Source organism: Corvus kubaryi, unplaced genomic scaffold (genome assembly GCF_017639235.1).
Source record: "Corvus kubaryi isolate FWS band 111438036 unplaced genomic scaffold, C.kubaryi_AGA036_p1.0 37396, whole genome shotgun sequence".
NCBI lineage: Eukaryota > Metazoa > Chordata > Aves > Passeriformes > Corvidae > Corvus > Corvus kubaryi.
Window position 1 is genome coordinate 6,847,900 of NW_024581135.1, and position 26,714 is coordinate 6,874,613.

The following is a 26,714-nucleotide window of genomic DNA, read 5'->3' on the forward strand; positions in this document are numbered from 1 at the left end:
GATGTTTTATACTTGAAGGGGTTGCATTCAGGTGGATAGCCAGGTGTAAGTCTCTTCCTGCTGCAGTTTACTGCTCTGTGTTTGGGCTGTTTTTTAAAAGAAGTCTGTAAGTATCTCTCACTGCTCTCTGCAGGCTTTAGACATTGTTAGAAAAACATGGGGTTTTCTCTCTGTTTTTTTCTTTCTAGAAAAACTCATTTTTTTTCCCAGACCAATTTTCTTCTTCTTTGGTCTGGAATCTCAGACCAAAAGAAAGGCTTCAGAGGAATGTATCTGCAAAAAAATTGCAGTTGAATGCATAATCTCATGAATAATGGTCATAAAGTGAGATGTTCCAGGAGATTTGTAAAATGATTGCTTGGTATGATTCATAATTATCTCAATGATTTGGCATTGTGTCACACAGACATTAGTCTTTTATTCTGCAATTGAATAAGTGCCTAATGGGGGAGAAATCACTTTTTCCTATTTTTTTCTTAGTCAAGAAACTGCATTGATGTGATGGCTGATGCCATCTCTTGCTTGGGAGCTCTATTTCTTGTCATTCTAATTATTTCTCACATACTAATGAAAATTATTTAAGGGTCTGTATTTATAAAGCTTTTGCTCTTCACTTACTGTTTTTTCTGCATCACCAAGGTTAAAAACCATCTTGATGTTCAAGAGAAAAAAACCCCAATGTTTTAAACTTTGGGTCTAGACCTCCTCAACTATGGTTTTTTGCCTAAATCTGTACAAAATTTGAAAGGTGGGCAGTACTGTGGAGTCAGAGCTAATAATGGAAGAAGGCAGTCCAACTTTAATAAATAAACAGATATAGATAAATAGATATATTTGAAATGTTGTCTGAAATACCAAAGAATCATTAAAGTATGCAGCCTTGCACACATAATTTCAGTGCTGAAAACAATAAATATCAATGAAATAATAAAGATTGCCAATGTGAGAGAGGATGCTTCTGCTGAAAAGGCATCGCTGCGTGTTCTCGTGCTCGTGCTCAGAGGAGGGGAATTACCCTGCTCAGGTGCCCGGCTGACCTTGGATGCTGTGCCCATGCTGGGAGAGTAATTTGTCATGGAAACAATTTGGGGATAATCTGCCATGGACTCCTGATAAGCTTCCCTTTCTAGTTTCTTTGCCATGACTGTCCCACTTTTTAGCCAATGTTTTTGCTTTTATAATGAAGGCTCTGCCCTCATGGTGTTCATCTCTTCGCCTCCTCCTTTCTGACCTGTTCTCCTGTGATTTCTTCCATGGCATTTCTTTTGTATCTGGTGTCTTGTTTGGATGCTTCCAACTAGATTGTTGTCTTTGAACTTCTTCACATTGATGTACATGAAAATCCACTGGAAATTGGTGAGGAGCTCATGAGGATTGCTGATACTTATTTTAGATTATAGTTACAATTTTTTTTCCTTGCTTTAGTGTCACCCAAAGAAAATACAGTTTAAATAAGTTATTACCTGTTTTGCTTGTCTGGATTTGGCAGAATCATGTCTGATAGAAGAGAAGTTTAATGTAAATTATATTTTCTGTAGGCTTATCTTTTATTACCAATAAATTAGCAGAGAATAGGAGCTGTTCCTTGCTGGTGGCTCATCCTATCTTTCCTGCTTCTGCCTGACAGCATTAGTACTTCTGTTATTGTAACTCCAGTCCTTGCAATTATTGTAAAAGTAGTTAAATGAAGCCTGTACTTCGCTCAGCTTTAAATTTGCAATGAATATTTTTTGTGCAGGATGACTCCTTTATTGCCAGATCTGGCTAAGGCGCTGAGGCTCTGAAAGCCCAGTTCCACAATGCTCTGACATTTATGGAGCAGCGAGCGCGGTCGGTCGCTGTACGTGACGGTCGGGGGAAGCAGCATTGCTGAGCGCCGCGCCCGCAATCGGAGCTGAAAGAGGCGCATGAGTTCACTGCAGCCATTCCACCCTGGGCCCTTCCCCTGTCACATCTCATCCACTCGATGGGGTCAAGCCTGGTCAGCACTCAGATGGGAAACCTCCCTGGAAAACCAGGAGCTGAGGGAAGCCACGCACAAACTGTGTCTCTCTGCACAAACTAGCACTTTGCCCCTGGGGTCAGTTGTTAGCACCGTGCTATGTTTAATCCATGTGTGATGGGGTTTAGTTGTGGCTTCTTCTGGTTCATTGGAAACACAATGCTGTGTCTACAAGTAATGATACAGGGGGAAAAACGTTATGGAGAAGTAATTTTGGTAGGCGGTAGATAAGGAATGGTTCCAAGGCACAAGGAGGTTTGGGAGGCCTTGCAAGTCTGGGTTCTGAGTCTCTGTCAGTTTTCTGTTTGCTTTTTCCCCATGAGAAAAAAAGTATTTATTCACCTTCTGAATATCACTGTGATAGTGTAGAGTGGAAACTTGGTTGGGATTTTTCTGCTCCAAAATAGCCTCCAGAAGGGATGGAAGGACTCGTTGGAATATAGCTTGGCCATTCTGCTTGGCCACAGTCACCAATGATAAAACAAATATTCACTGTATTTTCAAAGTTTGACTCTTTCAGTGGTGATTTTCTGGCTTTTCAAATAGTGAAAGTTATAAAACGACAAGAAAAGGTGGGCTTCACTTTGTGGTGCAGGACTGATTGCTTCTGAATGAAATTGCTTCAGAGTGAAAATTTCCAAGACAGGATGAAACATGAAGAAAACACATTCCTGTTCATGGAAAAAGAGGTGGATAGAGAAATGAATGAGTAACTTTGGAGCTTCATACCTATTGAATTTTGTTGTGTAGAGAAGTAATAATTTACTTAGAAAATAGGAAAAGTTTGAAATCTTCAAGTGCCAATGTTGACACTTGTTGAAAATGTAAGAGCTGTCAATACATGCTGGCAGGTTGTGGAGCTGATCAGGACAGGAAAGGACAGCATCAGGGTGGATAGAGCCCTTCTCTTCCTAGGGGATCATGTGGCTTAAGGTTTGCTGAAGCATTAACTTCAGTTTCAGATGATGTTTCTAAGATACTTCCCATTCTTTTTGAGTTTTGACTGTGTTCGTCATTAAAGATAAAATTACTTTTCGTCATTAAAACAGTAAAATTACCACTGAAAATACATCCTGATTCTGTGTAGCTGAGGTCTTGGCAATTGGATATATTTCAGCACATTTTAACTTTATTCAGAAGCTAATTTAAGTAATATCTTTCTTAGATGAAGATGCAAAGCCCTATATCTGACAGTTTCTGAATCTGAAGTTTCCAAATAAAAATGAAGATCAAAGTTTGGGAAGCTGAAGTACACTTCTAGAGTTTCTGGGTTTATTGTATCAATGTACAGTAGCAATACAAAAAGAACAACTGAGAAAAATAGAGCCTTTCATGTACCCAGTGTAGCTTTTATTGTGGTGCTTGATCTGAGGAGATGTGTTACCACATCAGGAAGAGCATCAGCATTTGTTCAGAGTTAAGGGATAGGTAGGGGCTTGTGACTGAATTGACTTCCCTGCCTTTGTCCTGTGGATGGGGGAGAAGCTCGAGCAGAGTGGTTCTGTGGTGGAGCCCTGAGCTGTTACTGCCATCTGATACAGGGTTTCTTTTGTCTGGCAGTTGAATGAGTTGAACCTGGTGGGAAAGGAGAGTGAAGGAGAATTTTAGTTAAAGGAGAGTTCTGAATATGCAGAATTATTTAGCACATTTATGTTTTTCTTGGACTAAATGGGCTTTCCTCAAACTGTTGTTTTTTAGAACAAGCTACTGCAATATCTACCAGTGATACTGAGAGTTGAAATGTATCTTTCTTCCATCCACACTCTGACTGCTTGTGTGCTTGGCTCCATCTGGAAAGGATATAATTGAATCCTTGTTTGGCTTCTTTAATTATTTCTTTGCAAAGTCTTTGGCTGGGAATTTTGCCACTTACAATACAAATATTCAAACCTAAGAGCATAAACTGTGCTTTCAAAGAGCATTTTTGTAAACCTTTTATCATTTGGAGGTTTTTCAAAAGAGAACATGAGACCTTCTCAATGAACATGTACTAATTGTTTAAATCCCCAGAGAAGATTTTGCTTCCTTGCAGGTTGGCTGTAGTTGCTAATTAACTTTGTTAATTAGTCATGCTATAAGGATGAAACATGCTTGATTAAAAATAAATAAAATCATATAGCAACAAAGCGATGCTACTGTTTTTTCCTATTTAAAAACAAAGATTAAAAAAACAAGATTAACTTTGAAGCTGCATGTCAAACGTTCTTTACATTTGAAACATCTGAAAGACTAAAGCAGCTAAAAGCTTATTATTTTTGCAGCTCAATCATAGTAAAATGTTTTGTAATACCACGTTAGAAATGGGGGCTGAGAGTAGTCACTGAAGGTGCTGCCTTAAGCAGAACTGACTGAGATGGTGGATAATAACCAGAGGGTTTATTTGGTCATCCTTAGACATAAAGGTCCTTGTTCCCTCCTGTCATCTATCTCATATGAAAACTTCCAACACTGTGAATTAGTTTTAAATGCTGTTGGCTTGTAAAGGGAGTCTGGCCACATTCATTGTCAATCACACGGGTGCGCGTTTGTGTAGCGGTGGTGGGAAACGGCTCGCTGTGGGCAGTGGGCCACGTGCATCACTAACAGAGCTCCCTGGAACAGTCTTGGGGTTAACTGTGCACGCTGAGCTTCTGCCACACGTCCTGCCCAGAGGAAGGTAGCCATCTGCATGGGCTGGCTGGGAGTGCACAGCTGCTTCACCTGGGGGATGCTGGTGGGAGGGAGGAAGCGGGAGCATAGAGTTTGCTTGCCTCGAAGCTGACTCTTTGTAGACATTGTTGGAACAGATGGCTCATCTGTACCCACTATGGCACTTTTTTTTCCCTCTTCTACATGATAGGCTGGTTTCTTTTTCATTTTCTGCTATTGAGAAGTGGTTCTGTTCCTAACAGCAGCAATGTTATAAACACAGTTTGAGAATGCCTGTCTTTGCTGTCCTTCACTGGGAAAATTGCTGAGAAAACCTTTCTGAATCTCATCAGGGATCCTCACCCAGACAAGGAAGACCTGGCATCGTTGGAGAAGCCCTCTTTGTGAATGGACCTTGAGGGGAATTTATTCTGATAAAATTCCAGAAATGTGGAACTGATTCCATGTTGGAGTTAACATGGAGAGAGGGAAGTAGGAGTATTCCTGATGTAGGAGGCATAGCTAAATAAACCTCTCCAGACCACTGGCAGGAAATGTATGGAGGAGTGGTTTGTGGGGGGGTTGTTTGTTTATTCTCCCCCCACCCCCCACATATTTTCTCATAAAATATCTTTAGGCATTTGTTTTGCAATTAAAAGGTCAAAACCTCCTCAAAGGGAATACTTGCTTTTTCCACTAGAACATATTAGGGCACTGAAGCAGTGCAAAAATGCGAGGGGCTATTTCCAGCAGATGAACTAAATCCTTAAAATAGGATTAACCAGTTTTGTAATTTGCCTGTGATAGTATCTGAGCAAGGAAGGGGGGAAGTGGTACGTGTCTTTTAGAAGCTGTGTTTAGGACACCTGTGTTAAGGCTCTCAATGCTGGACTCTCAATGCCACTTCTCAGTTTTCTATAATGTTTCACATGTGCCAAAGATCTTGATACCATGCTGGAGAACACAAACCCAACTTCTACAGGGCTGTGGCTGTATCATCTTCAACTTTTGCTGATATTCCATGGTTTCAGCATCATCCCTGTTTACAGATCAGGATTTTGGCAATGCTTGGTGCTAATCTGATAACCATGATTGTTGGCTGTGTGGGGAATGCTGAGGGGTGCAGCAAGCATGTGGGGGTAGGTGACCAGCAGGGAGACTCAGCTTAAATACCACATCTTCTGCTGAAATGGAGAGAGGGGACTGGTGCAGTGACCCAAGCATACACTGAGCTGTGGCCGAGTGACGGGAGTGCTGTCATTCCACAGGAATTAGGCAGGCATGCTCAGATTTTCCTCATCAGGAATGGTTCCTGAGAAATGGTTTAAAGGCTACTTTTTTTTTTCTGCACATTTGGGAATAAAATACCATAGAGCAGTTATTTTCCATGCTGGATGAGAGTGGCCCAGTCAATGATAGGACCATTTACAGAGCCTGGGCCCTACTTCTGCCCTGGCTTGGCAGCTTTGTGGGTCTTTGGGGGATGGAGTTGCCCCAGCCCATACAATGGGAAATTATCTTTCCTTTTCTATGTATGCTAATCACTACTTTTCATTCCTTTCTTACAACTTTTCAGTGTACTTAAAAATGTGTTGTGGTTGCCAAATCCTTAATTAAACAAAGTAATTATTAGTTGAGTCGAGCCAAACATTTGTGTAAGGATCTTATATGAAAAAAGGCTAATTAAAAAAAAAGTCTAATAATTCAGTAGTTGCAAAATGCATCACAGTGTGTTTAGATATAGAATAGATGGTTTTAATTTCAATTTTATGCATATATTTATTGATGATGCAGCAGCCTTCTGGCATGGGTTAATATGGTGCAGAATAAAGCGGATGGGCAGGGCTATAGGAAAATAAATAACACAATATGATTTGCACAGTCTGTTTCTATATCACTGGCATGATGAGCTACTTTGTTGTTTGAATGAAGCAAATGATGTTTGGATTCAGCTGATTTATTGGCAGCTCTGTCAAACTGCCACGAAATGAAACAATAATGCAGCCACTAAATACTGCAGGAGAACACGGGGAGGAGAGCGGGGCCTGCTGGGGGTTACCTCAGCGATGTGCAGGAATGCTGCCCTGATGGAAGGCACTGGAAAATGAACCGCTATTCACAGGCTTTTCTTTCCGTAGGGAGAAGCTGTCTGTGGCTCGGCTGCAGCGGGAAGTTGCCCAGAGTAAGAGCGAAGGAGCCATGGTAAGCTGTGCCTACTCGCTGCTTTGCAATTCTTGTCTTGCTGCTTCAGGCACATTTGGTCTGGCTGGAGGTGGTCACCAGAGCATCAAGGCTGTCTTGGACACAACAAAGGGTTGCCAATGATGTACTCATAAATGTGAAGAAACTCAAGGCTTCGCTTGCTTGGAAAAGCCATGATAGAGAAAAGCTGCTTCATTTTTCTGCTGATGGTCCTTACTGGAATTGGAAGCAAGGCAAGCACAGAAAGGCAATTTCTGATGAAAAAGCAGTAGATTTACTTGCCTATTAAATCTTAGCCAACCACAGAAAAATGGAAGAACACAAGCATGGAAGCTTAAAAAAACCCCTCAATCTGATAATTTTGTAAATCATGTAGTGCTCCTTGTATCTTCATTTTTCATGTACCAATTCATGAGATTAGCCTTGTAAGCAAAAGATGAAATGGCAGATTTTTGGTTAACCGCAAACCTCAATTTATAGAGTGCCTTATCTCTTCAAAACAATTTTCTTTAGGAGCTAACATGTGCTGAGTGTGCTTAATTACTTAATATCTGAGGAACTGCTCCCATCTGTTAAAGAGTTTGTTTGTCCCTATCTTCAGATAAAATGTCTTAAGCTTCCATGGGATAAAGCAGACCTGTTCAAAAACCTTCAAACCCAAACTGTCCCCTTGAACATACGTGGAAGTACCGCTGATCTGAGTGAGTTGCACAGTTGGCCGTGAAAGACTTTGGTCCCAAGTTTGTTTAACTTAGCAGCTGTTGAAGGTCTCTGGGGATGGGGTGCTCTGTGAACTGTGTGATGCAGGGTCCTTAAAATGCCACTAGCCTCCAATGAGGGCCATTTATAAATCCTTAGTGATTAATACAGTGATGTGAGATTTGGAGGGACCTAAGTGACAGGTGAGAGAAACCAGCTCTGAATCTATTGTTCTCACCACAGCCCCAGATGTGCCCAGCTCAGCTGTGGGAGCCACTGCCCTCTCCCATCCCAACACCACCCCAATGTTCCTGCCCTTGGGGTCTGCAGCGTGGCTGGGTTGGCCGCAAGGAGACTTTCCGATGGGGTTTAAGCAGTTGGGAAGCCTGGCCCGTGGGTAATGTGTGTGAATGGGCACAGAAGTCCTGGAGGGACTGAGGAACAAACTTGTATCAGGTAAAGTTGCAATCCAAAAGTCTGTGACTGAGATAAAGCTCCTGCTGCCTCCAGGAGAAATTGTGCCTGAGGAAGAATGGCAAAGATCAGGCATTGGATTTGCAACTGCATTTTAGTTTTCAGTGTAAATAAATGTCAAAATCTGGGAAGAGCTGTTTACTCTACTTGAAATATTTCCTTCAATTTTTTTTTTAACTAATTCCCTTGGAGGCATAGCAGTAATATAATATATTGAGTGTAAAATATCCTTAGTGGGATAATCCAAGGCTATATGAAATGAGCAATACTGATTAACCTTCTGGAGCTGGTAAGGCTTTTGGTATGCGCACCCACCTTGTGGTCTCCTCTCTTGACTGTCAGACACTTCTTACATCTATGGGGCTGTGGGATAGATCACTTCTCCCTGCTAACCAGGTTGTAATTTTGTATAATTTGTTGAGAGGCCAAGTGTTGGAACCCATTAGGAGCTGACAGGGAGCTCTCCGGGGGTGCAGTCTTCCCCCAAGGTAAATACTGGGTAGTTTTTCCCCTCTTCCCTGAGGGGTAATACCCACAATTATCCTGCAACTAGAGCCGAGAGCTAGCGCGCCTGTAGAGACGATTGCTTTGAAGCAGTTGATGTATGGAAAGTTCTTTGTGTCTTAGAGCTGGTGATTTTAATATGAAACACAGCAGTCATTAATTAACATTAATGAACTTGCGGGGCTGTGAGCAGTGTGAGAGCAGCAGGGGTCTAGGGGCTGGAGTACTTGAACCCAGGGGAGGCCAGGGATGAAGAAAGTCGTGTAGCTGCGTTCCCAGGGCGTGCGGCGAGGAGCCGGCTGCACACGCTGGGTTTGGAGCAAACACTTTACAAACATTCACAGCGAAATTTCGGCGAGGGATTCTGAGCCAGCAAGCCTTTGGCAAGCGGCGGGGCTCCCTCGGGAGCAGCGCTGGCTGCCAGCAGCCTGCCCGCCGGGTGCCCAGCCCATGTGCTGCTCTTTTTGGTGTGATGGCCATCCCCCGGGGCCAGCGCCGGCGGCGAGCAGGCTGGGCAGGGCCACCAGCCAGCCACAGGGCGCCCGAGGGCTCGGCCGTGCTGTCACCGGCTGCGACTCAGGATCAAAGGAATGGCACCCCCGCAGCCTCCCTGCCAGTGACAGGCCACAGCTTTATTTAATCACTAATTAGCTAATCGCCTTTACTCGCTCCCATTTTCTGTTTGTTGTGCTGGTTAGATTGGCACGAAGGTTTTCACGGGACCAGCTCCTTCACTTTGGAAGGGCACAGGTGACAGCACATGGCACCTTCAGTGCCACCTCCAGTGCCTTGCTCGGTCTCGTGGAGAGCATTTCTTGCAGTGTGAAACAGGGCAGGGAGCACAGGCTGCCCTGCATCCCGGGAACTGTGTAAGGCATCACACAAGCCTTTGGCAGGATGGTACCTCATGTAATACCTGCTAGCATTTCCTGCTTATTTAAAAAAAAATTGTTTGGGTTTTGCTGTCACAGATTGGTCATGAGGGTAAGAGGTGACTGCTTTATGTAAGCCACACTCACTTTTAGGGTGAGCAGAGTCAGAGAGCAGGGAGTGTGTTCCCTGTCCCTGTATGTGCTGGAAGGATGTAGTGCAGTTGATTTTCCCTGTCCTTCCCACTTGGGTTCACCCAGCACCCCAGGAACCGCTGCAAGGTGGACACGTGCATAAAACCAATGACCAACAAACACAAAGCATGTGCTGTAGAAGCTACTTACACCATGGTGCCTTTGCTCAAGAAATGGGTCTGTGCATCTGTATAAATAACATCTGGTGAGTGATGATGAAATGCATGTTTATGAGGAGAGGTTTTTCTGAGGCTGAAGCTCAGGCAGTGTGTGCTGTGTGGTGCCAGTGTGTGGGACCCACAACACTCCCCAAAAGAATTGGGCTTTTGATATGTCCCAGAGTTACAGTTTTCCTGACTGATTTGTTACTGGAAGGTACTACAGAAGATGAAATGAAGACACTTCATTTCATGATAAATGTTTATCACCAAAAATATACAAGTAATCTTGTAATATGTTTTTTCCATATGATTGTATGGAAAATCTGATACCTCATATATTGGATGCAGTATGTATTTATGACTTACTTGAATGGTGAACTGAATAATTCAGGCTGAATACCTGACAATTGCTCAGGTTTCTTCATTTTATGAACCACCATCAGTAAATATTGATTGTTCATTATTAAAATGCAGGATTTCTTACTACCAATCCATCCCTTGAAAGTTTCAGCAGCACTGAGCCTGGATTGCTGTCTGGCTCTTCTGTCACTCATGGTCTGTAATTTCATAGTGTGCATGTTTACAATTTTCTTAGTCATGTCTCTTCTGACTCATCAAGGATGACTCTTTGTAAAGGAAAAGGAGATCATCAGTTCATCTGTTTACACTTCTCACTGCATCTGGTGGGGACTGTGCAGGTGTCTGTAGTGACAGAGATCCCATTATTAAAATAAGCAGCTTTCAAAGCAAATCACAAGTTTATTTCAAAACATGTTGAAGACTGAAAACCACATTAGTCATCAAAGTATTTTTTTTATCTTTGAAGTGCATGACTTTGCACCTTTGGACACAAAACATGACCAGGAAAAGTATTCATTTTTGTGAAATTTTCTTAACAGTGAACAGTGCTGGGTTAGGAAAAATATAAAAAAAATGCTGCCACACTTAACATGGCAGAGTTTTTGCGGCAGCATGTGTTATTTTAGCAGAAACTAGTTTAAAAGCCTAAAATGAACCAAGAGTATACATAATGATACCGTGTTTTGATAACTTGGATTCATTAATAGTTACCCAGAAAAAAATGGTTACTTTTTTTTTATATCTCAATTTGTATCTGTCTTATACAGTTTTGTTAGTTTGTTCTTCCCATCCAGGTCCTTTAATTTGACTCTGTTTTCCATTAATTCACTGGCCTGTAACCTACATAAAAGAAATTGTACCACTCTGGCAATTTAACTGTGAAGGTTAAAGTGGGATGATACTGCCTTTTATAACTACATGGTTTTCACTTGGGGTGGGCCCTAGGCTCTGATTTACCATGTGTCCTTTAAGTGATGCAAAGTGATTATCATGGGCTCTTCCTGGTACCCGTCTATTCCACACCTGCACCCTTTTGTTGAAAACACACCATGTTAAGTGAATGTGAGGTCCCCACTGAATAGATTTCCACCCTCTGGTAATCCTTCTGCATTAGATTGATTTATGAATGTATCAGATTCTTTGTTAGCATGTAAACCACTAATTAATTTAAAGCTCTCTGTGGAAAAATTAAAGCCCTGGTTAAGGCTTTCAACAGGCTCAGATGGTGCTAATAATGGAAAAACAAGTTATATTATTGAGTTTTGATGTGATCAGCACAATTCTTGCTTTACAAACAGTTTTTGCAGTAAAACAGTGGAGACTGCAAGTTTTTAAATAAAGAGTGGAAGAAATAAAAAGGAAAAGGCATAAAAAAACCTCGCAGTGTCAGTAAGATGTCCCATTATTATAAGGAACTGAGTCACTTCTGCTTGTTACAACTTTCTTAAATGTAATGGGTTTAGGTATATGTAACAGCCTCTTCAAAAACCACGGGAAGTCCAAACCACTCTTGTTTCCAGATTGAAACAGAAGTTGTAATCAGCTTTGAAAAGATCTGCCTCTTTTCATCAAGCTCTGCCAAACCGGAGCGTTCACATGGAGATGGATGTGTTGAAGTGCAGAAAAGGTCTTGACTGAAATTGCATTGAAGTCAGTTGAAAGTTTGACTGTATTATCAGATTTTCCAAACTCCCAGGGGGGTTGTATGTAATTTCTGTCGCTTGCTCTTTTGCTCAAGTTCAGGCTTTTAGCGTGGGTGCTAGTTTTTGGTGAGGGGAAAGAGATCATACCCCAGCTTGATGGTGCTTTGTTGAGCTGAGTGAAAGGAAGATAGAAAGCCAAATCTTGTTTATTTCTTTTTTCCTTGTAGGAAGCTGAAAATGCACAGTTCTAGAGGCAGCCCGTGATTGTAGGAAATAGTGCCTCTCCTGGGAGCTGCATTTACCTCTGCTGGTGCTCAGCTCTCGCAGGGCACTGAGACTCAGGCCACCATCCCGGCCCTGTGGCCAGCACCGCAGCTGACATTAATGCTGCCCCATTAATCAGCTAGCAGGGAGCCCTCTGAGCAGCAGCAGGGTCAGCGTGCTCAGAGCCCCAGCTCCCAACATCTGCACTATGTACCAGCTTTTTAGGGAGGAGGGGGAATGCTGAGGTTGCTCTCCAGCCAGGGTATTACAGATGGCAGCACAATGTCCTGCCACGAGCGCAGAGGCGCTCGCTGTCACCAGCGTGATGAATCCCTGCGAGCCCCTCTGGCCGTGGGGAAGGCTGCTGTTGCAGGAGCACCCGGGTCATTTAAAAATAGAGGATATTTAGTAATAAATGAAGTGTTAAAGATGAGATATGAAAGGCTAAATTGTCTTTCCCACCTTCTGGGTCCTTATGTTCTATGAAAGCTTCTATCTGTGCTTTAATTAGAAAGTAGCAGAGAGAGAGAGGCAAAGTAGCTGTTTTGAAATGTCTCCTTGAATATTAAATATCCTAAGCCAGAAAGAAGCAATCTGACCCTTGTGCTGCCCTCTCTGTGAAGCTTTGTATTTATACACAGATAGCCCTGCTGTCTGGCTCCTTTTTCTAAGAAACTTCACCATATAGTCCTCATGGAAACTCAGTGACATTAGTAGTAGTTTTAGCATCAGTAATGATTATTGAAATTCTTTACAAGCCTGGTTTAATGCTCCTGGACCTCATTAGTTTTTCATACTTCATTAGGCCAAATGTCCTCAATCACAACTTTGCAGTTTTATCTTCAGTAGTTTTAAAATAAGACCTTATGTCCTGGGTACTAATTGTTGTTTGCTTCAAATTTGCAAATGCGTGTATATTTTGAAGTTCTGTATTTTAAAGCTTTTATGAATGTAAGTATTCTCTATGATTCAAGCTGCTGACACCTTCAGCAGTCACCTTCCAGCGGGAGCCTGATTGCCTCTGCTCAGAGCCGGCCGCCCTTCAAAGCATGGGTTGCCCTGGCGTGGCTGATGAGTTTCGGAGAGCTCTTTATCCGCCGGACTCCACGCTGGCGGTGATTCCCGTGGATTTCCTCGCAGCGCGGCCGGGTCGGGGCCGGGCGCTCCCCGCTCCGCCCGCGCGCCAGGAGAGGGCGCTGCAGCCACGGGAAAGCGCCCCTGGAACTCCCGGGGCTGCGGAGGGGCGCTTGGAGCTCGCCATTCCAAAGGCAGCGGTGCTCCCTCCACCCGCCGCTTCGGTGGCTTTTTCCGTAGGCACCGGCTCGGAAAAGCCAGCACTGTATCCAGAGGAGCAGCGATAAGTTTTTTTCCCCGCACCGAAGTGGTGTCTCTCTCTCTTCAGCAGGTATTTAGTCAACGTAAAAAAAAAGTCAAACAGAATTATGTAAAACTCACTGAACACTGAAAAAAACCCCAAAACCAAACAGCAACAAAAAAACCCAGCATCAAAATGTATTTATATAAGATCTGAAAGTAAAACAGAGGCAATCGGTAGAAAGCATGTCATATCACCTAAACTGCCCTCCAGTAGAAATTGCCATTTATAGGTAACAAAGGCAGGAGATGTGCAAGTGCAGAAAGGGCACAGGCAGTGTCATAGCATCTATGGGTGTATGGAATATCGAAGTGGCAGTTGGCTCCAGCGTGAAGCAAATCCTGCTTTATGACTGGAAGCAGATGGATCCTGCTCCAGGCAATACCTCACTGCCTAATGGGAGTGATGCGCCCATGCACTAATAACAGTGAATTGCAGACATTTTCATATCAAAGGTTAAGCTCTGCAATCCTGAGCTCCTTCAGGCAATGGCAGGAGTTGACTCGAGTAAGTCACACACTCACTGGATTAATATTTTTGCAAGGGTGACCTGAATAAGTCCACCAATTTGCCGGCTGAAATGGCAGAACATTTATGGTCTGGTTTTAGCTCATGCAAAAGAGGGGTCTCAGGTAGGACTGAATTAATCACAACATCTAAGGATGAGGAAGAGAAAAGGTATGTGTGCACTGGGCCAAGAGTTTGAATTTTATGCAAACTAGGAAGGTAAATTTATACAGATTAATGGTGGTGAAACTGGTGTGGTATACTTGGTGTTGCAACTTTTTTCTTGAAGTAGCTGGGGAAATTAGTGTATTATAAGAAGTAAAAGAAGTCAATAGATTTTTGTTGGGCTTGGTTTGTTTGGTTTATTTTTTGGTGGCCTGTAGTTAAACTGTTACTGTAGAATTTATACTACTTGCCAGCAACTGCTTCTGTAAAAGGTCTGTTTCCATTGTTAGTTTGGAGAACAGAATAAAATCCCTTAATTTATCTTCTTAAAACTTTTTTGAAATTTTTTTTTTCTAATTAAAAATTTTGGTTTTTTTTCCCCCCCCACTTGGGGCAGAAAAGGTTACCAGGAGGGAGAGAAAGTTCCTGTATAAGGAAGGACAAAATTTATATACCAAGGGTATTGCTCAGTTGTACTGCATCTCTTAATTTCCCATTTATTTAAATTCATGCAGTGTTCTTGAAGCTTGTTCTGTGAAGTCAGTGCTGACCCTTGGAACGAGTCAGCTCATGCAGTGCTTTAAATCGCATTTGAGAGTGAAAACTCCTTGCTGCAACAAGTCTTTATTCAGCATCCAGCCCATGGGGCCCTGATCCATAACTGCTCCACAGCACCAAGAGAGCAGGGTAAGGTTCTGCTGGTTGTCCAGCTCCCTCTGGGCAGGGACACAACAAAGGTATATTGAAAATAGTCTGTTGGGGGTGAATTAAAGAGAGACAGCAGAAATTCAACAGGGAAATTTCAACAGGGAAAAACTGTTGGCCCATTTCTGACCACCAAACACTTTGCTGGTAGACAGGAAAACTATTTACAGCTCATCTGAGCAAGAATTTGGACTTTCTATTTTGGACAATATTTTGTGCCATTGAGTCCCATGAGCTTTTTTGTTGTTTTTCTCTTGGCAGAGCATAATCACATCTCTCTGCAACTTCTCTCCAAGATTTAAAAGAAATATTAAAACATAGTAAGGAAATAATGTCTTTCTGTACTAAACATATTTAACTTTTTACAGATCCGTATAACTTGAGCAACTGTGGCTCTTCCTGTCCTTTCCCTCCCAACTCCAGTCTCATAAACATTAATTCAGTTTTTGCTTTGTCAGGAATTTGCTTTTACATACTTTCTGTTTGTTTTGGCTCCGTGTCCATTGCATTGTGATAAGGCATCTTCTGATATTCTATGGGATCTTTCATAATGAAGATCTCATGACATAGTTTTCCAAGTCTGGAACTGGTGATCAGACTTCCTTGCATGTCCTGCAAGAGGAGACTGTCTAGACTGTGGGAATGACTCTGATGTTTGGATTGTGTTATTTCCATACCGCTTGGCATGATGCACTCTGTAGTTAGTTTGGAAATTAATGAAAGTGCCAGGCCTGGTACAGGGCCTTACCTGGCTGTGAAGTGGCTTTCCTTCATTCTCCAAACTGCATGGAAAAGTTGTGCATTCTGTGTAGTACCTTCCTGTGTGACTGTAAATAATGAGGTGCCTAAAACCCCTCTTCACTACATTCATTAAGGGTCATGTTCTTTAACTTTGGTGTCCTACAAGGCCTGTAATTACCTTTGCCACCTGAACCCTTTATAATCTTGGAAAAGGTTTAATTTCTGATCTAAATAGCTAATTTGTAGAACTAGATTTGTTCTGACTCTTTTGCTGGTTGTCCGTGTTGGTAGTAAACTCTTTGGGGAAGAGGCAGGGTCTTCTCAATAGTGCTGGTTGATGCTTGGGCCCTGGAGTGCTGGTGTGCCATGAACAGTCACAGCCCAGGGGCTTGGAATGAACACTGAGAGGGGATTTGGCCAGTGTGCACTGTTCACACAGCTGTCATTGTGTAATTACATCTTTACGATGCACATTTGTGATTGGCATCCATGGTGACGTTGCTTATTTAGAAATACTTTCTGAGTGTTGGAGAAAAATCATTATCTCTTGGGAACATCCTGTTCCTGGTGGTAAGTATTAAAAAGCGCCCTGTGGCAGTGGCTGGCACAGTTTTCCATTTAAGAAACTTTTTCCGTGGGTGTCTCTAGAGGAGCAGGTCAGAATTTCCAGGTGCTTGTTGGAAATCTTGAGTTATGAACTACTTCCTGATGTCATTCATAATTAACCACCTTAAAAGGGAAAACTTGTGATGCAGGAGATATTGTCAGAAAATACATGCACTAAATGGGAAGCTGAAAATTAATTTCATGCTAAAACTAGCCTTTGAGAGTTGCCAGCTCTCATAGTCTAAAGGCAGGTTCCCAGTGATTGTATCTTCCATCAGTGGATAAGGGAAACCTGTTAACAAAGAGGTGGGAGGAGATAAGTGGAAGTCAAGATGTGAAGACTGCATGTGATCTAACACACATCTGAAGGAAGAGCTTGAGAAGGAGCACGAGCAGGTGAGCAGAAATTCTCTTGCGAACCACAAGAAACAAGAATATCAGCTCTGGAAATGTGTTTAATGTGTAAAGGGAGACAGAAAGGAGAAACTTTTCTTAGTTTTGCTCTCTCCATGTAGCTACTGACTACAGCTTGATGCCTGGGCAGGAGCAGGACCAGCAGTACTCGATGGCATTGGTGCCCATAAACTTGCAGCAGCTGAAGCTGAGCCAAACCTTTGTGCACCTGATTCCTGGGAACCCAGCTCTGCTTGTGGGGTCATTTACAGCGAGGGTGGTTCCTCAGCCCCATTTAGACAAGTTTGTTCATATTTCTCCTGGGTTGAATTTGATGTCAAATTTGAGGGCTTGAGTGAGTGACAGGAGTTGTTTGTTTTAGTAATATATTGCAGCAGTCCCCAGAAACGTTAGGAAAGAGCAAATTTCCTGTTCTGCAAATGTGCAGTAGAATTTATTTCTTGCCAGAGCTTAAAGACTGTATAATTACAAAGAGTTTGCTAACCCACTCTTCATACTTGTTGTGCCCAGTGGGCTGTACCCAGACTGGCATGGCTGGGATTCAGGAAGCCTCTAAAGCCTTGCTGAGCTGCCCTGATTCAGGGCAGAGGGGTCACTCCCCTGCTTGTACTGGTTCTGCCCCAGTGAAAGACAAGGGAGCTATGTGTGGAAATGATCTGAAACCTTAGTGTGCTGGCCAAAAAGTACTAAGAAATTCAGACTGCCTCTCCTGACTCCTGTTTCAGTGCTCTACATGGCAGAAAATGCACATGGAAAGTCCTGAGTTTTAATTATGTGATTATGTGTTTTATTGTCCAGGAGCAGAACTTCTGCTAAGTCTCATAGCTGCTGAATTTTTTTCAACTGTTGCTGAAGGTAGAAGTGGCAGAAGAGGGGACAGCTGCACTCCAAGGTTCTAGTAGTTAGTATTTTCTGTAGAAAAAGAAACATAATCACCTTTTTCTCTTCAAGAATATCAAGCTAAAACTTACAATTGTCAACACTCACTATTAAGTTGAAAAAACCCAGATTTTTTTAATGTCTTAAATGAGATATGTATGTGACTACGTGCTATGAAGAGATGAGGATAAACTAGGGTTAAATCCAATAAAACAGTTACATCCTATGTATAAAGATTAATGAGGACATGAAGACCAGAGAAGAAAGTGTCAAGAGTTTTTATATCTGTTTCTGACCTTCAGCTGTACAAGTGTATCCAGGCTACTTGTTCTAGTAAGAAAGGGCTCTAAAGGAGTAGAGCCTCTAAAGGCTGGCACTTAGAGTTGAGCTGAATTTCATCTCTGGGAACACAAACAAAAATTCAAATGGACCTATACTGAAAAGTGATACTGCAAAATTATATCAGGTGGAGACAGAGTCTTTTAATTACTCCATTTTGACCAGCGAATGAATTAAAAACTGCATGAAAAAATTGTTATTTTATTTTTTCATGTTCTGCCAGGTACCAGACTTTCAAACTCAGGCTGGCCCCTGAAAGTTGAGTCAGTTCCTCTGTGAGTGTGTGTTGTCAGCACTAATAAAGGTTTTGCAGTGGCAGCTCTGTTAAAAATACCATAGAAGATGTGCCAGCTAACAGAAAAACCACAGCATTTCCCTACTGCCTATGGCAGTGCCTGCAGTGCTAGGGGGGTGAATATGGAAAAGAGACACATTTGTCAGAAAACTAAAGCAGTAGGACTCTGGAATCCATGCAAGGAACAGCTGAGTAAATAAGGCATCTTTTTTTGCAGTTACTTACCAACCATAAATGGACTCTACAAGTGGACACAGAAAAACTGAAATAAGATCTGACATGTTCATGAGGAATGCTGTAAAGAGCCTGAGGAAAAGAAATGCTGTATGGGAAGGTAGCAGCAAAGTAGTGATGCCAGAGGTGTTAAATGTGTCAGCTGAGAAAGGCAAATATAAGAAAATATTGATATATCCCAGATCTGTGGGGATCTGATGGCAGTGCAGACTGTTCTGAGCACATCTCATGACTGGCATGCTTAAGTTCTACTTCTCTCAGCCTCACAGATTTTCTTTAACCTTAGGTCTATTTCAGTTAACTCCTTGACATCCTATTTATTAGCAGGAAATTCAAACACATTAATGAGAAGTGGAGAAAGTGAAGAAGCCCTAATACTCCCCGGAATCAGGGCAAAAAACCACATACTATCATAGTGTGTGAGTAAATCCCAGAGCTTCCTGGAGCACCAGAGTTCCACTGACCAATCCATTAAAGCCAAATAAACCTCTCAGAAGTGTGTTTTTTCCTAGTGCTTATCCTGTGTTTATCCTGCTGCCTTAGCTCCTATCTCGCTAACACAGATCCAAGCGGGAAATGCTTGGTTCAGCCCTGTGCCCATTTGTTCTGTGAGCATTCAATCCTTTAGAAAAGAAAGCATTTATATCATCTAAAGGCCACGTTGGTCAGTTACAGAGGAGGCAGGCACACAGGCACTGCAGATAGGCAGGAGGCATTTAGGATGTGGCTGTGTCCCTGCTGGGGGTTACTGTCACCCCAGCCTGGGCTGGGATTATGCTGCTGCTCCATCATCTGCTTCATTGCACCACCCGCCAGGTTACTTCAAAGCCCTTCTGGGGGCTCAGTTAAACCTTGCCTTGTTCCTGTGCTGAGCCTCAGGCAATTCTCTGCTGCCTGGAGAGGCTGGTGACCTCCAGCTGCTGATCAGGAGGGATCAGCCTGGGGCAGTGACCTTGTCTACCAGCACAGCTGGATCTAGAGGAAACCCGGTGGCTGGGCCCTCCTTGTTACTCGTGCTCTGGGCCTGTGTCCCCCCTTCACTGCACACTTCAGGGAGTGTAGCAGTAAATACTGCATTGCTTCACATGAATTCCATGGGTTAAAATCCATACCAGGTGTAAAAGTGCAGCATGAGTGACATATCGCCTTTCATTGACTTTTTTAGCCATCCCTTTTCTTCTGCCATTTCACAGACTGTGTTTTATTTCTGCTGGGCACTTGTCCACTGCAACAAGTTCCCTAAATGGACAGGCATCAATGTTTGAGAAATCAAAGTCCAGCATGACTATGAATTCATAGTCTTCCATTCACTCCTCTGTCCCTACTCTGTCTGGCCTTCATAGCCATTTGGAAGTATGCAAAAAATACTGTTCTGTGGTAATGTTTACATAGGCACTTACTGAAATATTGTTACCTGGTTAAAAAGAACTGAAATCTTCTGAGTCTGAGCTGACCACTGTTCATGGAATTATCTTATATAGACACTCCAAACAATGCTGACAGGACCTGGAAAATGCCTGACTTTTTAGAAACCCTTTTGTAAATCTTTCTTAGCGGTGGGATACCCTGGTTTTCAGAGCTCAAGGATTCCCTTCACTCCTTTCTCTTCAAGTCTATGTCTAGTCTGAAATTTCATCCAAACTGACAGCAAATACCTGTTACTTAGCTATAAAAGAAACCAATGCCACATCAAAAATTAAAAGTAATCTCAGCAAGTTCAAGAGTGGAAATTACCCTAAACCATGTGGCCTAAGGCTCATCTTGTGCACCTACACAGAGCACAGTTGTTGCTGTAGGTCACAAAAAGTCCAAAGAACTTGAGTGAACTTCAAATCTTCTGGCTCTTGCTGCAAGACTTCTGATCCAAGAGGAAGTTTCTGCTTACCAAATATAGACAATATCCCACGAGCTCAGGCATATTCTTGAACCTGGATCCTTCTTGGACCTGAGTTCATTTATTTCTTATCTTTGTGAGTGGGGAGTTCACTCCCATGGCCTGTTTGTTCAAATAAATCTACTAGAAAGTGCCTGAGAGCCTTGCTCAGGACACTCAGCTCCGAACTCTCAGAGTCTGTGAAGTATTTAGGTGTGTAAATGCAGGCTATAACTGTGTTACTAGTTCATGTTTTGGTGCCAGTTTCGTTCATTCATAGATACAGTTTTGTTCTTATGAAAAACTCAAGTTCCAAAACCTGAGTTCAGTTTCTGTGAGCTGGAGCTTTTGTTTTGTCAGACAGCTTTTCCCCTTCTGTTTTCTGCATTGCTTCCTTCCCTTCAGGAAATGTTCAAGAATTGCAGATCTGACAGAAAATTGTAGGACAATCAAACAACTGACACTTTTCTGGCCCACGTGGGTTGGCTCTTGCAAGTTGTTCTCTACACACACTCTTGTGTGCTGTTTTATGGTTCAAACACCATTATTATAAAATTTCTGGAATCAAACAAGTGGGAAACATAAACAGAGAGAGGGGATTTTTGCTTGTTGGCAACTGAATTTAAAAAGGCTCTTTGTAAACAAGTTACCTTGGTTCTAAAACTTTGTTTCTAACAAGAAGATATTGTATACACGCAGTATAGAAAACCAAACAAACAGCTTTAAAAAGCCTAATGTCAAGCAAGTCATCTTACAAAAAAAAGCATGTAGCAAAGGGCTTGAAATTATAATTACCCATTGTAATCTAAGATGTTTCAGGGAATTTTTTTTCCCTTGTATTACTTAGCAGTCCCACTGTTTTTAATTTTGGTATCGACAGAGTTTTTTACTTCACACTTTTGAATACTAGGTATTCATATGGATTATGTCTATCTTAATAGAGTTTGCAAGTTTTTATTTGAACTTGAAAAACATTTCATTATGTTTAATTTCAAGAAATGAGATTTCTTTAATTGCTGTCTGTAGAAGCTATTAGAAGCTCAATTACATTTGCAAATTCATTCTTAAAAGTGTTATCATTTAAAGATTACTAATTTTAAAAAAAAATCATGACCTGATTATGTGGGACTTTCAGGTTCACTAATAGTATTCTCTCTACACCCCTCCAACTATAAGAAAATAATGTTTAAAATGGAGAAATGAATTATGCTAAGAACTGAAGCAAGTTTTCAAGATTGGGCTATGAATTGCGAATTTGAATAAATAGCAATAGTTTTATTAGGGAGACAAGATTTTCAAAATATGTATTACTTGCCTACATTCAACATTGCAAATGTGACTCAGAGATGAGCTTTAAGAAGCTGAGAGAATGGTGGCTGCTGGGGTGCAGGTGTTCCACCTGGATGAAGCCTACCTGTGCATGTGCTGCTGTCAGGGGCTGTGTGAGCTCTGTGTCTGTAGCTGTGTCTCCAGGACAGGTGCTAAAAGAGGTCCACAGAGTTCACTTCAGTCTATTAATTTCTGGAAGACTATGAGGGGGAATTTTTGGTATTTAATTTCTTTTCCCAAGGTGACTCCAATTTTGTGTGGCCTGCCATTGGGTGTTTCACAGAATTAAAGAGCTGCTGGGTAGTGAGAGCTCCCTTTTGGAGCACTGGCTGTTCACCACAGCTCCTGGAGGGGGTGGGCAGACAGTGGTGCTCGCTATCCAGCTCTGAGCCAAAAGGTTTTATGAGTTATTTATTTTTTTCCCATGTAAAATAAATGTTATCACAACTCCAACTATATATACAGTACTGCTGGTGTAATAGCCTGCCTAATTCAGATTAATTGTAGGCTTGCAATGATAAAGGAGCTTCAGCACAGCAGTTATTCTGTGGCACAAATGCAATTAAAACCATATCAATGCAGTATAAATAATGCTAAATTAAGTTGCTGTCCTTCCACATGGTGGCAATTTTGAGCTAGTGCACAATGAAAACTAGCATCTTATTTTGTTCAGAAGGAGTAACTACACCAAGAAACAGTTTCTAATGTCCTTGAATTGCTCTGGAGCAGTGTTATCACCCAACAATATGAAGTGTGTAAACTACCATCACCAAAATATCACTAATAATAATAATAATGAGTATTTCCTGTCTTGTTATTTATTCATCTTAGAGGCAAGCAAAGCTTGAGGTTTATATCTGAAACTCACAGGATACATGTGCTAGTCTGAGATGAAGCCAAAGAGACAGATGTGCTAGTATATAAAAATTTCATAGTGGAAAATAAATGATTTGCTTCAAATTATTTAATTTTAACTGGTTTCAAGGCATTTTTAGAAACTTCTAAAACAAATTATTTAGTGTCAGTTAAATTTTCCTGGGTTTTTTTAGGGCAGCCTGTCATTTTGGGAGATGAATGCTGTTCTAAAGAACCATCATTTTTTCTTACTGGTAAGAAAAAGCTAGAAAACACCAGCCTAAAATTAGGATACTTCTTTTTATACTATTTATATCTTACTGTTGCAAAGCTGTAGCAGGAATAAGTTTAAGGAAAATGGTTACATCATAAAATAATTGGGGAAAAAAAGTAGAGGCTTAATATAAAACAAGGAAATTTCTTCCTTAGCCTCTGTAGTACAAGTCTGTGTCAGGCAAAAGATGAAATGAAAAATGAAAAAACTTGTTTTCGTTGCAAAGCAGCCACACAACCTCACCATTAACTTTCTTATTTTGAAGAGACATGGAAATAAAGCCACCCTCTCCCTCTATGAACCCTCCAAGTGTTTATGTTATTGCTGTTTTTACTTCAGTGCTTCACTGTGCTTTAAATACACCTGAACTTCATCCCTGGGAAGGTTTTGTGTGTTTAAGTATATTTGTCAGTATTCCCAGTGTAGCTGGGAAAGGTAACGAGGGACAAAGGCACATTAACTGCCACTGTTGGGAAGCCCTGCTTTCAATAGCTGGCTAATTTAATAAGTCTTTCTTCAGTAAAATGATTCAGCTGTAAGCAGCCTGTAAAAATTGTAATAAGCACAATAAACAGTGCACTTCTTTTCTCCCCATTCTTTGGGGTAATGCTTTTTCAAGCTGACAAAGTCCATTACAAGGAATGCTGCAATGTTGTGCAAAGTTGTTTGTCAGTGCCTGGGTTTATTTTTGCAGAGAAGTATTGATTACAGAATGAGAAACATTTGGTTTAACAGGGATCGATGAGTAGCAAACAAAGGACACTGAAGTTTGACTCATTTTAATTTGAACGAAAATACAGTACCCAGTGCAATTCATGATGAAATAAAAAATGATATATGCTCTCTGGTTTTTAATCACATGTCTTTCCTGTCATTTGTGAGTGAAATAGATAGAGGACTGTAATATCCTGTGTGCTGGATTTGAGACCAGGTTGCACACAGGGAGTTTGGAGGAAGAGCACTGGGAGGGGGACAAGCAGGCCCACCTGCCTCTGGAGAGAGGTGAAAATCTCACCAAAGGGATTTCATCCACCTTCTCTGTAAGAGAGATGAGGGCAAACCACCTTGGACTCCTTGATTTGTCTGATTTGCAGGACCCAAACACAAGCTCTCACAAAATACCTGTAACACAGAGAACACTTGTACTTCCCTTTCCCCAACTTCCTGGGCTGTGGGCAGCCGGGGCTCAGGGATATTTTGTGACACTTGAACAAACCCCATTTGATCACCATGAATTTTGTTGGGAGAATTAAATATTCATTGCATCAGAAAGAATGGGTTACTTTGTTAAACCAACTGGGAGACCAAGTTGCAAATTCCAGTTTCCATTTCAATTAATATTTCGTAATTAATTGTTGAAAAATGGAACTCCTTCTCCATTCCTCTCTCATCTCTTGTCCCAGACTATTCTATGGCTCCTGCCTGCAGCAGTCTTTCAAAAGGGTATGCAAGGGTGATAAAATAGTGGGTTTGAATACTTTGAATGTGCATATTTATTCATAACAGTATTGGGCATTGACTTGTTAGAAAAACTAACTGTAGTGCTTCTAGTAGTTGCTATTTGTTTGCTTCATTCAGTTGTCATTGTTGTCTTCTCTGTGTCTGTATTCTCTCTGGCTCGTGGGATGTTGTGTTGTAAACCAGGCTATGAGTCTGTTAAATTATGACTTTTATGGCAAAGTATCAGAGGCACAACATCAGAAAATGCATTAAAAATAAATACATAAAGACTCAGTTTAGGTTAGCAATGACTTAATGGTACTTTAAACCAAGAAATATTTTAATCTTTTCTTCCCATCATTTAAATTCATTGCGAAGTATCTGTTTGAAATCGATATTAATTACACAGAAATTGTGACCCTCTTTAGCAAATGTTTTAAAGCAGTTGTTAAAATTTTAATGTGAAGGTTATTAGCCTGATTTTGAGCAACATTAAGCCTGTGCTAAATATTCTCATGTAGACTTTTTTGGACAAAATATTGGTCCCATGTTTGCATAATTAGCAGTACCATAGTAAACCTCTTCTTACGATGCACTGGGGAAGCAAAGGACAAATTCAAGGCTTAATCAGTAGCTCTTTCCCCTACTTATACTGTAACCTTAATGATGAGATTGCATGTGTGGCCCTTTTAAGACATTTTTGATATTTGAACTGATCAGTCTGGTTATATCTCACTGATCTGAAGAGTTGGTTTTCGTAAGACTCAAGGATAAGCTAAGCAGGAGGGAGCAGCTCCTAGTGGAAGTGTTGGGCTGTTCCTGATGGATAGCAGTGCCCTGTGCAGCCTGCATGGGGTGTGTGTGTGTACTCCACCCCTCTAATTCTTCCCTTACAGTCATCTTTAGTTTTAAATCTTGACACACAGCCACGTTTTTTCTTTAATGTATAGATAAAGTTATTTATTATGGTGGTATGAATTTTTATGTGAAAGATAAATTAAAAAATTAAAAAATGAAATGCTCTGGTGTGGTGGGCTAACCTCAGCCTTGGGTCAGCTTTGCTCTTGCTCCCCTTCTCCAGTGGGACCTGGGGGACAAAAAATGACAAACAAGTTCATACACCAAGATAACGACAGGGAGACAGTTTTGGAATGAGAAATCTGCTTGAGTTACTGAAATGCTTGAGCCTCATGAGGAGAAATCACCAAGTACTTCTCTGAGAAGTATTGTCATGATGTTGGGGCTGCTATTCTCATGAGACATTTGATGATTTTACCAGCAGTAACAAGTAAAGGAGTTAAAACTCCAAGTCCCTGACTTGGAAGGCTTTAGTGTCATCCATGTCTAGATTTAAAGTTAGCAACTAAACAGCCCTGAAAGGAAAAAGAGGTAAGGCATCATCCTTTCCGTGCCAAACCTTGCCGTGCCACACATTCCCTCTGTGTGCTGGTGTCAGACTGTTCAGAAGCAAAGGACCTGTTGTGCATCCCTCAGCCCTACAGCACCATGTGCTGCTGTCTGCCTTCCAGGCTGCCACCTGCCCCATGCACGCTCATGCTTCCTCACTCCCCACACAAGACATTTGCAGTTTGGTAGAATGTGAAAGAACCGGGTGCTGACATTTGTGACACATCCCAGGGGAACTAAAGGAGCTCCTCTGGGGAGACACTTGTATGGCTGCACAGGGTCCTTAGACCAAGAGAACAGCTATTAACCAGTAACTCTGAGAATAAATGGTGTCTCTTGGTCTCTTCATGGAGTGCTGAGTAACAAATCATATTTTTCTGTCAAACGCGTTACTTCCAATCTAGTTATAAATAGTTTTCATGCGTTTTGTTTTGATCGTGAGCAGCTCACATTGGATTCCTTCCTTAGCTTTTAGAAGATGACTTAATGTGTGGTACATGTGCCTGCCTGGATGAGGAATGAAACATTTTGACACGAACATTTCTACAGCTACACAAAAATGAGCTCGCTGAAGTGCAGGTGCTGGCTCAGGAGCATAATGAGCAGCCTGTGAAACTTTGTTCCATGCTAAAATATTCCAGTACTTGCATGAAAGTATCAGTAGAGTTTGCTAACACTGTCTTTCACTCTAGTTTGTTCACATGAATTTTTTGCCTGTTTGGAAAGTTATCAGGAATTTGACTGGATGATGTGATGAAAGTCAGGCTCTCTGGGGAGGCTGAAAAGGGGAAGCAAGAATGAAGTAAAGGTTATGCTTCTAAGAAGAGAAGGGTTCAGCTGTGCTGCAGAATGCAAGGAGAGGAAGCAGGGAAAAATAGTTTGAGCAGAGCTCATGGAGAGAAGAATCTGCAATTAAAGAGGAATTGGCAAGTGGGAATACATAACCTCATTGGAAGATGGCAATGATTTTTCTGGTGTTAAAATGAACTGAAGCATTTCACATGATACTTTTTTTTATTTAACCTTTTCTTCACATAGCATGCTAATTCTCTTACTTTCTATTAAGCTTATATTCACTATAAAACCTTTAACCAGTTCTGTTTATTTCTTCTCACCCGCCTTTTTTTTTTGCACAGGAATAAAGTGGGGTTAGCACAGAGGAGCTTATAAAGTGCATTATGTCAGCACAAAATTCCTGCAAAGTTCAGGGATATGTTTTCTTCTTCTAGGACACAAAAAAAAATCTAAAAAATCTCTGTTTAATCCTGGCCTTTC

General features: G+C 41.6%; 1 protein-coding gene across 11 annotated transcripts in view; it reads left to right on the plus strand.

Moving 5' to 3' along the window:
- NCKAP5 (NCK associated protein 5) overlaps positions 1-26,714 on the plus strand; it is a 380,196-nt gene that overhangs the window by 175,799 nt on the left and 177,683 nt on the right. For all 11 annotated transcript variants that reach the window (XR_006018146.1, XM_042040728.1, XM_042040726.1 and 8 more), the window contains one exon: positions 6,769-6,832. Coding sequence is in view for 10 of the 11 variants with exons in the window: in XM_042040728.1 (XP_041896662.1) it covers positions 6,769-6,832 (64 nt within the window). In the remaining variant the exon portion in view is untranslated. The remainder of the gene's footprint in view (positions 1-6,768; positions 6,833-26,714) is intronic.